Source organism: Vicia villosa, linkage group LG5 (assembly GCF_029867415.1).
Source record: "Vicia villosa cultivar HV-30 ecotype Madison, WI linkage group LG5, Vvil1.0, whole genome shotgun sequence".
NCBI classification, from domain to species: Eukaryota; Viridiplantae; Streptophyta; class Magnoliopsida; order Fabales; family Fabaceae; genus Vicia; species Vicia villosa.
In genome coordinates this window covers 141,980,775-141,993,362 of record NC_081184.1, presented here as the reverse complement: position 1 = coordinate 141,993,362, position 12,588 = coordinate 141,980,775, and the positions used below count along the sequence as shown (strand labels likewise).

General features: G+C 32.4%; 1 protein-coding gene across 1 annotated transcript; it reads right to left on the bottom strand.

Moving 5' to 3' along the window:
* Positions 1-6,990: 6,990 nt before the first annotated feature.
* Positions 6,991-9,082, bottom strand: LOC131607599 (U-box domain-containing protein 27-like). Its single transcript, XM_058879579.1, has one exon. It carries the CDS (start codon positions 8,674-8,676, stop codon positions 7,423-7,425), a length of 1,254 nt encoding a protein of 417 aa, XP_058735562.1. The 5' UTR covers positions 8,677-9,082; the 3' UTR covers positions 6,991-7,422.
* Between the last annotated feature and the right edge of the window lie 3,506 nt (positions 9,083-12,588).

The following is a 12,588-nucleotide window of genomic DNA, read 5'->3' as shown; positions in this document are numbered from 1 at the left end:
ACACACACACACACACACACACACACACACACACACACACACACACACACACACACACACACACACACACACACACACACACACACACATATATATATATATTGATTTAGAGATACTTTTACTAATTCAAAAAACAAGCTATACATGGCGATCACAATACTCAGATTTTTATTGTGTAATATACTTTTTAATTATTATTTGGCAGGTTTTGCAATTTGAATGAGAGTCTAATTGGGCCAAACTCCTACAAATTACAATTTTAGAGCGAAGATTGAAATATACATCTCTTGCAATAATCAGAAGCATCTAAATTTTAGAAACTGTAATACATATGCTTATGTTAAAAAAAAAATTGTATTGACTTATTTTTTTTTGTTTAATTTCCTTCTTCTTTCTTCACAATTCTAGAATGGTACTACTTATGCTTTCTTTTGGATTTAAATTCTTATTTTCTTCTATAGTATAAATTTTAATTATTATTTTAATCCTATTTTATTTTCATAATTATTTTGATATATGTTGTTGTAATAAGTATGCACATAAATTTATTGGTCTTTCAATTTGAAAGTTTATCTGCATCTAAGAATAAAAGAACTTTTGCAATCATTTAGATTATAAAATTTCTAGAACTATAATACACATATATGCCTTCGTTCATATATAATCATATGAAATTATGAATTTAATTGAAATACCCAATAAAGAAATTTTACACTTTCAATTAACCATAATTGTTAATTAATTTGAAACGTGGTTTAAATTCTTTTAAAGTAATACAATTGAATGATTATGATGCAATGATGATGTAAATATTTATACAGAAATACATATCAATTAACCTTGTATATATTGCCCCCACTGTATAAAGTTTCTGGGTCCGTCCCTGAAAAGAGAGGTGACAGGAAAATTCCTCGTAGCCATCTGTTCAATTTTATATTAGTTTGCTCAAGAAATCATATTTTGTTAACACTAAAAGCAATTATAACTTAGAGGGATTCAAATCAATATTTTTGTAGTTTTAATAACTTTTTTTTTAAATATGTGATTGTTTCTGCTTATTAAAAATATATTTTTTTAAATTACTACATACAAATATAAGAAAACTTGGCATAGTAATTAGTCCATATAATTTGCATAGTATTATTAGCAAATTACACAATGTATAGATGCTTCCGATTAAAGATGATGATAAATAGAGTTTAGATAAGATACTATAGTATCCGTACTCATATTTGCAGTTTAAAAAAAATTATGTAGTCGAATTAATATCCACGTGGGAACTAATATTTGTACTCGTACCCATATTTTATGGGTACATAAATATCCATACCCATTTTTATTTATACGTATTTCAAATAAAAAATAATTGATCAGTTATAATTTATCATGTCAATCTAAAATTTTAACAATATTAAAAAATAAAAAATGTTACTATTGAGTTAAGAAATAAACAAATATTTACATTAAAATGCGTACAAGTTTAATGGTGATGTATTTGGTAAAATTGATAAATTAACATGTGTATGTGATAATAAAAATAAAAATATATAAATGTATATTATACATGTATTAGGATAGGTGGATACTAAGGTATCCGTATTCGTGCTCATACCCGCTTATTTAAGTGAGTAATTATGGTTGTACCTATTTTGCAGGTTTTTATCATACTTGTAGTGAGTAATTTTTGCAGGTAAGTCCAATTGTCATCCCTACTTCAAATGTTGTATTTTTATATTTCAATAAATATTGGTAGTATCAATGAGTGTGTGTGACTATTACTAAATTACTAAATTACTAAATACATTTGTTCAATTCAGGAACTAGAAATGAGAAAGTGAACGACAGTGATGGTGAATTGTGGCTTCTGACGCACTGAGGTGGGGGGACCTGCAAGGTTAACACTCCAACGCTCAAGTCAGTATATGAAGAACAAGACTGAAATAAAATTGTGTTCGAAACTTGTTACCTCAATTTGGCGCCTTGCACACGCACACAGAGAAGGAGATAGAGAGAAAGAGAGGAATATAACAAACTAGCTATTTGCTCGTCGTTCTTTGTGGATAGTCGTTAAACGTGCTTTAGGTTGAGATCTCTTGGGATCATAAAGATGATAATCTTTGCTGATTAGGAAGATTCATGTAGAAATGGGACCTTTATTGAATTGCAGGCCAAGATCAGTATGGTCAACTTTCAGGATCTATATGGTCGGTCCAGAACTGTTTCCCCCCTAAGCCCTTGTCTCCGTCTAGGCAAGCGAGGGCCTAATACCACAATCCTGGATACCAACCACCCCTTGATCATTTTGATATAGATGAATGAGGATTGTTTCATTCTCTTAAGAAGCCATACATTTAATGCACCCCACTTCAAACATCTTTTCATAGATATCATCATGACGGTTCTTCGGAACTTAAAGTTTTAAGTGTTGAGTGTGAAAGATTTAAACGTGTTTGGTAAAATCTTTTTGCCTTCTATAACATAGTTTTTCTTATGGGAATAAGTATCATTTCCTTTTTTTCGAGTCTTCTTTTTTCCTGTTTAATTAATAGTTTAGTTGTTTCCTTTTTCCCTATTTCATTTCCTACAACTGCAAAGTTAAAGCATTATGAGCAAGAAATCACATAAGAGTAATCTCAAGTCTTAAAAGGATATTCCATCTTATTGGATGGATCATGTTTTCTTTCAATGCTTCTGTTTTTTCCAAACCAGATGGTCTTGACGGTGTTTCTACAGAAGTTGGCTTGTAATCTTACTAGGGAACTTTCACCCCCTCTGAAGACGAAATAATTTGTAATTAGTAGGGGGTAAGGATATGATACTAGGGGTAGGTGATTACTTCGTCTCAAGCCGATTATTCATGTTTTTGAACCTCTTCCGAAGCTGTCGTCCTTTGAAGATTGGTTCTTTCAAGTGACCTTCGTCGTCCCTGAAGCTCACGCTATAATTTGTGATGTTGGCAATGGAGTGAAAGGCACATGTGTCGACCTATTTTCCAAGTATTAGACTGAGGTCCACTTTTAGACAGGGAATAACCTTTCTGTATATAGCGAGAAGGATCTCTTTGAAGAGGCTTAGTATCAAAAAGACCAGTTAGTGAAGTTTATGAATAATCTGAAATATATAGGGGGAGCTATCCTGGTGACTGGGGTTGATAAGAAACACTTAAAGTGTCTTATTGACTTCTAGTTGCTGATGAAAATCCGCTCTCGGGGGGAGAGAAAAACCATTTTTTGTAAACTTCGAACTTTTGAGTTTTATGGTATTTTTAACTTGCATGCCTCTGATGTATATATTTTACTCGTTTAGGCAAGAAGTATGGTCGGTCAAAAATAATGTCATTGCAGAGAACTTGCTGACTTATTCATCTGCTTACTTTACTTGTGGCTAAAATCCAAAGAAAAAAGAATGCTCATTTTTACTTTTTGTAAGATGTTTGCTTCTTGTTGGTTAAATCTTTCTATTCCTTAGCTTTTACTTTATGCTTTACGATAGTCCATTCACCTCTTGCCCATCTTCTTCAATCTTCTACCCTTTTTCAAAACTTTCTTGTTTTCAAACTTTAAATCTTTCATAATAAACCATAAATTTGTCAAGTGATCCTCAAACTTTTTTCTAAATAAATGCTACAAAACACTTAAGCATATCAAAATCTTTTCAAAAAATCATAAAAAACATAAAACCTCATTCAAATCTTTTGTCACTTGACTTTTCATTTTAAAACGTTTTCTCAAAGATTATATATTAGTATTGTTTTATAAGTGCTTGCAAACCTAATTCTACAAACATGACAAAATGCAAACATTTTTCACTGATATGTTGAATATGCTATGTTGACCTAGTCCAAGCTGTAAACTCTCCATACTCAAGATGATGCAAATGCTCATTTTTCCATAATTGTAGAGAGTACATTGTGTTTTCCACTCAGATAAGATAACACATCTTTTCATTTAAAATCAATCAACAAACTTCTATTATTTCTTTTTTAGTTGAACTATAAATACTCTGACTTCCCTATTACACAGAAGGGGTATGTAGGCACAAGATGCGACGTCTTGCCGAGCATAATAAAAACAATAAAAATTATTCTCTTCTTATCCCATCAATCTTTTTGCACCTTTAACTCTTTTATTTTAAAACACAAATATTCAAAAGATTCTCACGGAGTACCTTCTTCTTGCATAATCAACCCCCGTACCCTTTTCTCTTTCTTTTTATTAGTTTTGTTTTAAAACTTCTATGGATTTTGTTCATTCTTTTTTCATTCCTTTAGAAACAATAAAGATCGGTGACAACTCTTACTTTGTGAATTAAATTAATCAATAACTTAATCTCAAATTTTCTCTGTGACACACTCAAGCGTAAAAACTCTCATTTCATTGAAGAATTATTGATGTACATTATCCTAGCATTACAATAGAAATAAAAACAATAACTACACTCATATTTGCACTTAAAAATATGGTTAATAATAAAATAAGTAAAAATTCACAAATAGTAGAACTTTATTGACAAAATAAAAACTAAAACTAAAATAACCTAGTCTAATTGCCTTGTCATCAACAATCCCTAACAAATACTAGCAAACAATCCATGTGAACATATAGCAAGCGAGACAATAGGATGTACTAGTATCATTATCATGTACCAAAAGTCAGTTCTAAAAAACTGTTTTGTGATATTTAGTCAAGTTGATAATGATGCAACATTGCCCCCCACACAGCCTTTGCAGCAAGGAACCATACACAATAAAATAGGTTATTATTTTCCATAAATAAAAACCTTATAAAACTGTCACGTGATTTGTCCACGCTCTCCCAACAATTATCATGGATTCATGGTACCCCAAAGAAAATAATCACATTCACACGTCCTCTGCCTTTCACTATTTGCACCCCCACCATTTACACAATGCACACGACCCATAAGAGAATGAGTGACAATATAAAAAGTAGTAGCAAAGAACATGGAAAAGAAAAGAGAAAGTTAGTGCTTGAAGAACTATGCTTTCTTTCTTAACTTTTTCCTTAGTTATTGCTACTACTTGCAACCAACCAACCCACAAAAATCCAATACAGAACAAAATTTTGAATAATTTTTTGTTTGTTTAGAAACAAATCCAATGTCCTTTTCTCAAGATTGTGGATTGATTACTAATACTAAATTAACAAAATTTAATTAACAAATCGGATCAATTTATTATATGACAAATAGTAGGGAGTGTAGTGGTCAAAGCTATAATGTATCTTGCTCCATTCTTTTTCAGTGGGATTCCCATCCTTTTCATGCTTTTCTTTGTAAACAAACAATATTTAATTGAAAGAGAAAGCTCTCATGATTACAGTCAGCAAAGCATAAACCCATTTTGCGCTGAAATTGTTTGCCAAAACCCAATACCAAGGAAATTCCATTATGCTCTTGCTTAGTGGATTCCTGCATAGTTCCTGAATCTCGGCTCTATTCAATTATTAACTCCAAAAATAAAAGCTCCTTTAATGTGTAGATTAAGTTGAATTTTATTGTAAAAGTAATTATTATTAAAATTGAATTAAATGTGAAAAAAATTATATTTAAATAAATATCCATACAAGTTAAGGTTGGGTATCACAAGACATAAAGCTTATAGTTTATAAATTAATATGATAATTTAGACATGTTTGATAACGATTTTTTTATCATGAATTTATATTTTTTTTTTACTAGCTAATAGCTTATTTTTGAGACGCTATTTCAAATAACATTTTATCTTATAACTTATAATTTATTATTATTTTTTTATCCTTATTATTTTAACAAAAATCTACTTTATCTTCTATACTTTATTTTAGTTTGAAATAAAATAATTATGTATTAAATATCTTTTATGTTATTTTACATTTATAAGTTAGTTGAACCCCTAATTTTATCAAACACTTCATTCAATTAGTTTATCAGCTATCAATTTCAATCATCAGTTATAAGCTATCAGTCATCAACCATCAACTATAAACTATATTCCCTCCGTTTTTTATTATAAGTCGTTTTAGACTTTTCAAACAGATTAAGAAAAATAATAATTATTGTATGAAAATGAGAAATTATGAAGGTTTTTACAAAATTATCCTTCATTAATAACATTTGGAAGATAAATTTATATAATTGAAAGGAGAGAATAATAAATATTCAAGGATATAATAGTAAAAATAACATTAATTATTCATTAGAATAATTAGAATTGTAAAGCGACTTATATTTAAATACAATTTTTTTCAAAACGACTTATAATAAAAAACGGAGGGAGTAAAATATAAAAATCATTAAACTAAAAAAAATATAAAAGATCATTTTGTTATAAATTTTTTCTCAAGTAAAAACACTTTTATTAATTTAATAATATATCTCCTCCCGTCTTAAAATATCAATCAACTGTTATTTTTACCAAACAGACCCTAATTATACAATAAATTTAAAATAAAAAATATAAAATCATTTCGTTATAGATTTTTTCTTAATTAAAAACACTTTTATTAATTTAATAATATATCTCCTCCTGTCCTAAAATATCAAAAAAAAACAAATATTTCTAGTTTCAAATTATCAATAAAAAACAACTTTTAATCTTTTTTAGATAAAATTAACTATAAACTGCATTAAATTACTCTCTCTCTCTCTCTCTCTCTTTCATTAACCAATAATCAATTAAACTTATTTTTTCTAATATTATTTTTATAAAACATACAAAAAGTTTTAACTCAAATGGTTGTATTTTGATTTTTTAATAAGTGTGATTTTTTACATATTAAAATGGAGGGAGTATTTAATATTTTAGAAAGTCATTTTGACAAAAAAAAAGTATTTTTAATTTTAAAATGAAAATATAATTTTAATTCTATAGATATTTTTTAAAAATTAAGAAACTTAAAAAGTCAAATTAAAATTAGTTGAGAATCCTTAGAACATAAAATTTTGCTCTTCTTTTACTTACCAATCCAAGACCTTTGTACTCTTGATGTATTTTCTTGAATTCACATGCATTTCATCTTAAAATTGTTTTGATCTTTGTTTATGGTTGTCTTTTGAGTGCATTTATATTCACTTGTGTTACTATCCTAAGCAACAAATGCTAGCTTCTTGAAATCACTCACTTTAATCACTCTATTGCCTGATATACATAATGCTTAGTACTTTCGAAGAGAAAAAAAAAAGATTTACATGGTGGCCAAATAGCTTCCTCATTAGGGTAATGGCAAGGCAACAACCATCAAATAAATTGCCAAGTATATAACAAAATAAATAAATAAAAGTCCTTTTAGAACTTGCACACCGGAAATTCTCCAATTTCTCATACCTTCAAGAAACAAAAAGAGAATTCCCAAGCATAAAATTGCTATCAATTTTCTCTATTCACTAACAAAATTTTCTTTCAATTTACATAGTTTATCAAAATCAAAACGGCATAATATGAGTCGTTTTAGTGTCATACGAAGAAAGACACGACTTAGAATTAACACGAAATATCTTAAGCAAATCCACGGACATTTGACGAACATGTGGCGTGCAATTACTCTGCATCAGAAGTAAAATCTTCGTCAATCCGTTAGCTTTCGTAACCGCTACTTGTGCTTTCTGATCACGAAATAAATAACAAACACTCCATAGTATCGTCACCGCGTGCTCCGTCGCCACGGCGGACACTTTCAACACTTTGTTTGCTATCGCCGCCACGCAGGACGGAGTTTCGCATATCTCCGACCTCCCTTCTTTCATCGACGACACCGTTTCAAGTAGTTTCAACACCTTCTCAGTTACCGAAACGCTCAAATTCGAAGTTGATGTTAGAATGTTCGATAATACTTTCACTGCTCCGAGATGAATCAATTTCGCTTTGTTCCTCTTCGGCGTTGAAATTGCCACCAGACACGAGAGTGAGTTCTCGATTAGGTTTACATCATTCTCCGGCGTGATTAGGTTGAGTAATTGAGATAATAAACCTTCCTTCTCCGCTATTAGAAGCTTGGATTCTAAATCATCGGCTATCGATTTCAAAACCCTAATCGATGCAATCTTCGATTCGGAGCTTCCTTGTTTCAAAACTAGAAGCAATGAATCTACACTCTCTCCTTCCCTCTCCTTCTGGTTCTTCAGAATCGACTCGCGATTCTCAATTTTACTTAGAACCAAATCCAACGCAATAACAACCTGTTCAAGCAACTCCACACTCCGTTCCACTCCACCGTCAACAATTTCCAGAAAACCTACCAACAACGCCACGAAACCTTCTGTTTTCGCCAGAAAAACACTATTCTCCTCGGAATCTTTCGCAAACCTTACGATTTTTTCCAGCGAGTCAAACCGGTTCTCGCTCCCGGACTCTAAATCGGTCAAAGCGACAAGTAACTGATCACGTTTATCAAAGGAGTCACCGGATAAAGGAGAATCAGGCGAGTCGACTCGGTCACGAACTGAATCGGACCAGATCTGGATGAGCCTCTGTAAGGTGCGATTAGGTATGAAATCCTTCGTTTGAAGAATCTGCATAGTTGCCGGACAAGTGTTGTTACCGTTATCCAGCCAGCGTTGGATGCTGGAACGGTCGTACGTAACTCCGGTACAGAGACTCACCGGAGATTTCATCACGTCAAGCGATATCGGACACCGGAATAAACTCGGCACCGTGATGTATAAATCGTCTCTAACCATCGTAACCGCCGTAACTGTCACTGAGAAAGAAATTTAAAAAAAAAAATAAAATAAAAAATCTGTTTGTAAATTATAGTGAAGAAATTGAGAAATAGAGAAACTGAGAAACAGAGAAAGAGAGAGAAGCAAGAGAGTGAGAAGACAAGAGAGGGTTTAAAGCGGAAAGAGAGAAAGAGGGTCAAAGGTACGGTGACGTCGGATTCTTACTTTAGAGTATTTATTTTCGCACTGAATATATTTTTATTTGGAGTGAACCGAATAATATTCGTTTGCTTGCGTTTTGGTCTTTGGTCAAAGAAAGAGTGGTTTGTTATTGTACTACTTTATTTGGTGGTATGGGGCCGTAGTCTGGTGCGTTGCTGGGGAATTAGAGGAAGAAATGATGGCCGTTGGATCCCACTGGTAGATGGTGGTGGGGGGAGTGAAGGGATAGGATTGCTTGAAAAGTGTATGGTGGTGGAGAGGTGGGACCACGGTGACAGAGGAAGAAGGTTTTTTATAATTGAATTTAGTTGTGGTGGTGCGGGTGTGGGGTCTATTTGGGATTCGAACGGTCGGGATGATTACATCATGGGTAAGTTGGGGGGAGTCCAACCGTGGACAGAGACAAGCAGCTGCGACTTTGTAACCTTCGTAGTGCAAGTGGGTGTTGAGATCCGGATTCCCTCGATTTAGAATAGCATATACAATTATACTCCATTGATTTGTGGTATTTACCATACAACATTGTCAAGGATGACAATTAGACATATATCCAAATCCAATATGAACACGTATTAAATATATACAACAGATAGGGGAAAAAACTGTAAATTAAATATGAGTACGAACACCAATAGTTTTCCAAGGTTGGCTCCATCCCATTCAATTATCTTGGTATTTCTATAGGCGTTAATCCAAGATTCTTAAAGACTTGGAAACCGGTGTTGGATGTCGTGAGATCCAAACTATTAAAATAGAAACATAGTCAATTGTCATTTGAAGGTAAAGTGGTTCTGTTAAAATCTATCTTGTCTGCAATTCTCGTCTATTTCTTATCCTTTTTCAAGGCTCCCTCAGGTATCATCTCTAAACTAGAATATTTTTTTAAACATTTTTTGTGGGGCGCTAGTGAGGATACGAGAAAAATCAATTGGATTAAATAGGATAAAATTTGTAGACCTATAAATGAAGGTGGGTTGGAAATAAAGAACCCGAGAGATTTCAACATTCGTTAATAGGGAAGTGGGTTTGGAAAATTAGAAAAGAGAGGTGTGGGCTATGGATTAAAGCTCTGACAGATCGATATGACATTATCGGGGTTTCTTTTAGAACAAGTGATACATATAGATCATTATGGTGGAGGGACATTTGTCTTCTAGATATAGGAGATCGAGAAATTTTAGAGGAGTATTCAGTGAAAGGGAATTAAAAGGCGCGGCGAGCAGAAAATAGAATAGAGAGTTCTAAAGATTGGTCTTAGATTTGGCACAAATCAATTCTGTCAAAAGTATCGTGTCTAGTCTGGCGGCTTTTTTACAATAGGCTGCCAACTAAAAATAACTTAGTTAGGAGAGGCATCTTAGCCCAAGATAGTATCAAGTGCGTGGGAGGATGCGATGCGGTTGAAATGGGCCCTCACCTTTTCTTTGAGTGTCTTATTTTTGCAGGTTTATGGTTTCACGTCATCAAATGGTTTGGTTTGTCAGCGGTTATGTCAAATGATGGCTGGGAGCATTTTGATTAGTTTGGTGCGCTCGTCGCAAATGTTAGAAGTACAATTTTAAGAGTTAGAACAATATGGTTTGCTTGCATTTGGATTATTTGGAAAACAAGAAACTCTTTTATTTTCAAGAACAAGGCAACAACATTGGATCAAATGTTTGAAGGAGTCCAAAGGTTGTCCTGGTTATGGTTGAGCAACAAGTATAAATCTCTTTGATGCAATGTACAGTAGTGGCAGATGGACCCTTGGAGAAATCTTAGATAGGTTGTTGAATCATGATCACGGTGATTGTAGTGTGCATCGGCAGAAGGCGATCAGTTCGAAGTCCAGGTTTCGTGAAGAGTTGCTCGTTAGGTATCGTCTTAGGCTGTTGCATGACAAGTTGAGGTGCAGTGTCGTTGGCCTAAATGTATCGGGAATTTGCGGCAACATGATATTTGAAAATCTGTTTAGAGTGCTGAAGTATGTAATCATGGTGTGAGTCAAGTGTGGAGATTTTGTGGTATTTTGTTATCAGTTCCAATTTGAATCTGTCAGGAACTGTCGTTTGTATTTTTAGTTCGTCGGCTGCTTTCTGGATCGGTGTTTGGAAGTTTCAGTTTCAAGGGGTGGTGAAGTATACATACCTCTTTTATGGATTGAAGTTGTATTTTGTTTGAGGTTAGATGTGTATTAGTGTTAGTGAAGGTGAGGGTGCAAAGCTGAAGTTGCAATCTGGAGTCATTTTTGTTGCCTGCACAATATTGTTGCTGGTATATTTGGTGCTAGTTTTATTGACTTGAAATTGTCTTGTAATAGGATTAGCAGTATTCAAAATTCTTTGTATTACTTATGGTGGTGTTATGTTGTAGTCTGCTTTAGGGGAGTAACTGGTATGATGGTTTTAATATTGCTCTCTATTGGAAAAGGTTAAACTTTGTGTTGTATTGATGTTGGATTATCCTATGCACTACTTGTGCTTGGCTATTTTCATTAATATATTTTGCTTTTTCAAAAAAAATAGTTTTCCAATATAATAAATAAATATGAGTGTTGTTATTGAAGAAATTTTTTCCCTGTAGTAACGATGTCGTATATTTAGGTAGTGTTTGGTTTGACGACAAATTTAAATCTAAATGTAGAATATCTGAATGTGAAGATTGTATTTTTTTCATGGAGATTTAGAAGAAGAAATTTAAATTGAGTGATTCAAAGTCAAAGGTCAAGAAGAATTAGTATGTCAGTTGAAAAAGAGTTTGAATGGACTTAAGCAGGCACCACGTCAATGGTACAAGAAATTTGTTTCCTTAATGATTGATCATGGATATCAAAGGACAACTTTTGATCATTGTGTGTTTATGAAAAGATTTTTGATCGTGAGTTCATCATACTAATTTTGTATGTTGACAATATATTGATCTTAGGACAAAATAGTGAAAAGATAAGCAAGTTGAAGAATGAAATGAAGAAGTCTTTTTTTTTAATAAAATATTTGGGACCAACGAACCATATTTTTAATATGTCCAACCGTCGTGATTGCCTCAAGTGCAGGGGCAGATCCAGACATTGCTTATTGGTGTGGCCAAACATGAAAGAAACTATGAACTAAATTATATTGAAAATAAGAAGTAATATTGGTTAATGCAATACATTTACAATGAAAATCGTCCATCATCTATTTTTAGATAATGAGCTAAAATAATATCATTGTTCATTGTTTTGAGAACATCTCTTTCTTTAAAAGTTACAAGATATTCATTTAATCATTGATCACTCTTTTTATTACATAGTTGACTCCTCACAAACTTCATAGTTTAAAAAACACGTTTCCTACATGAAATTACAACCGTCAAGACTATATCCAACTTCAAAAGCTCATAAATCATATCAAATGTGTTACACTTATTTGTTTCCACAAGTTTTGCATAAAGATATGAAAATCCTTTTAACTTAGCAAATTTTAGGTCACATCAAACATTTCTAACATAATTCTCAAGTTGATGTCGCACAACCACTTTCGATAGATCTACAAAATCATTTCGATAAAGTTCAACTCTCAATAAATTTTACACATAAAAAGTTGCAAAATATGATGAGAGACTCAAACATGAAACACATTGTAACATTTCAATATTCTCTTCATCAAACATAACATTGAGCTCATGCAAGTGCAAATCTAAAACAGTAAACAAACAATCATGCTTATTATGATGCAAATTAGAACACTA

Coding starts and splice junctions, on each gene's coding strand:
- LOC131607599 (XM_058879579.1), bottom strand. CDS start 8,676: ATGGTTAGAGACGATTTATACATCACGGTGCCGAGTTTATTCCGGTGT.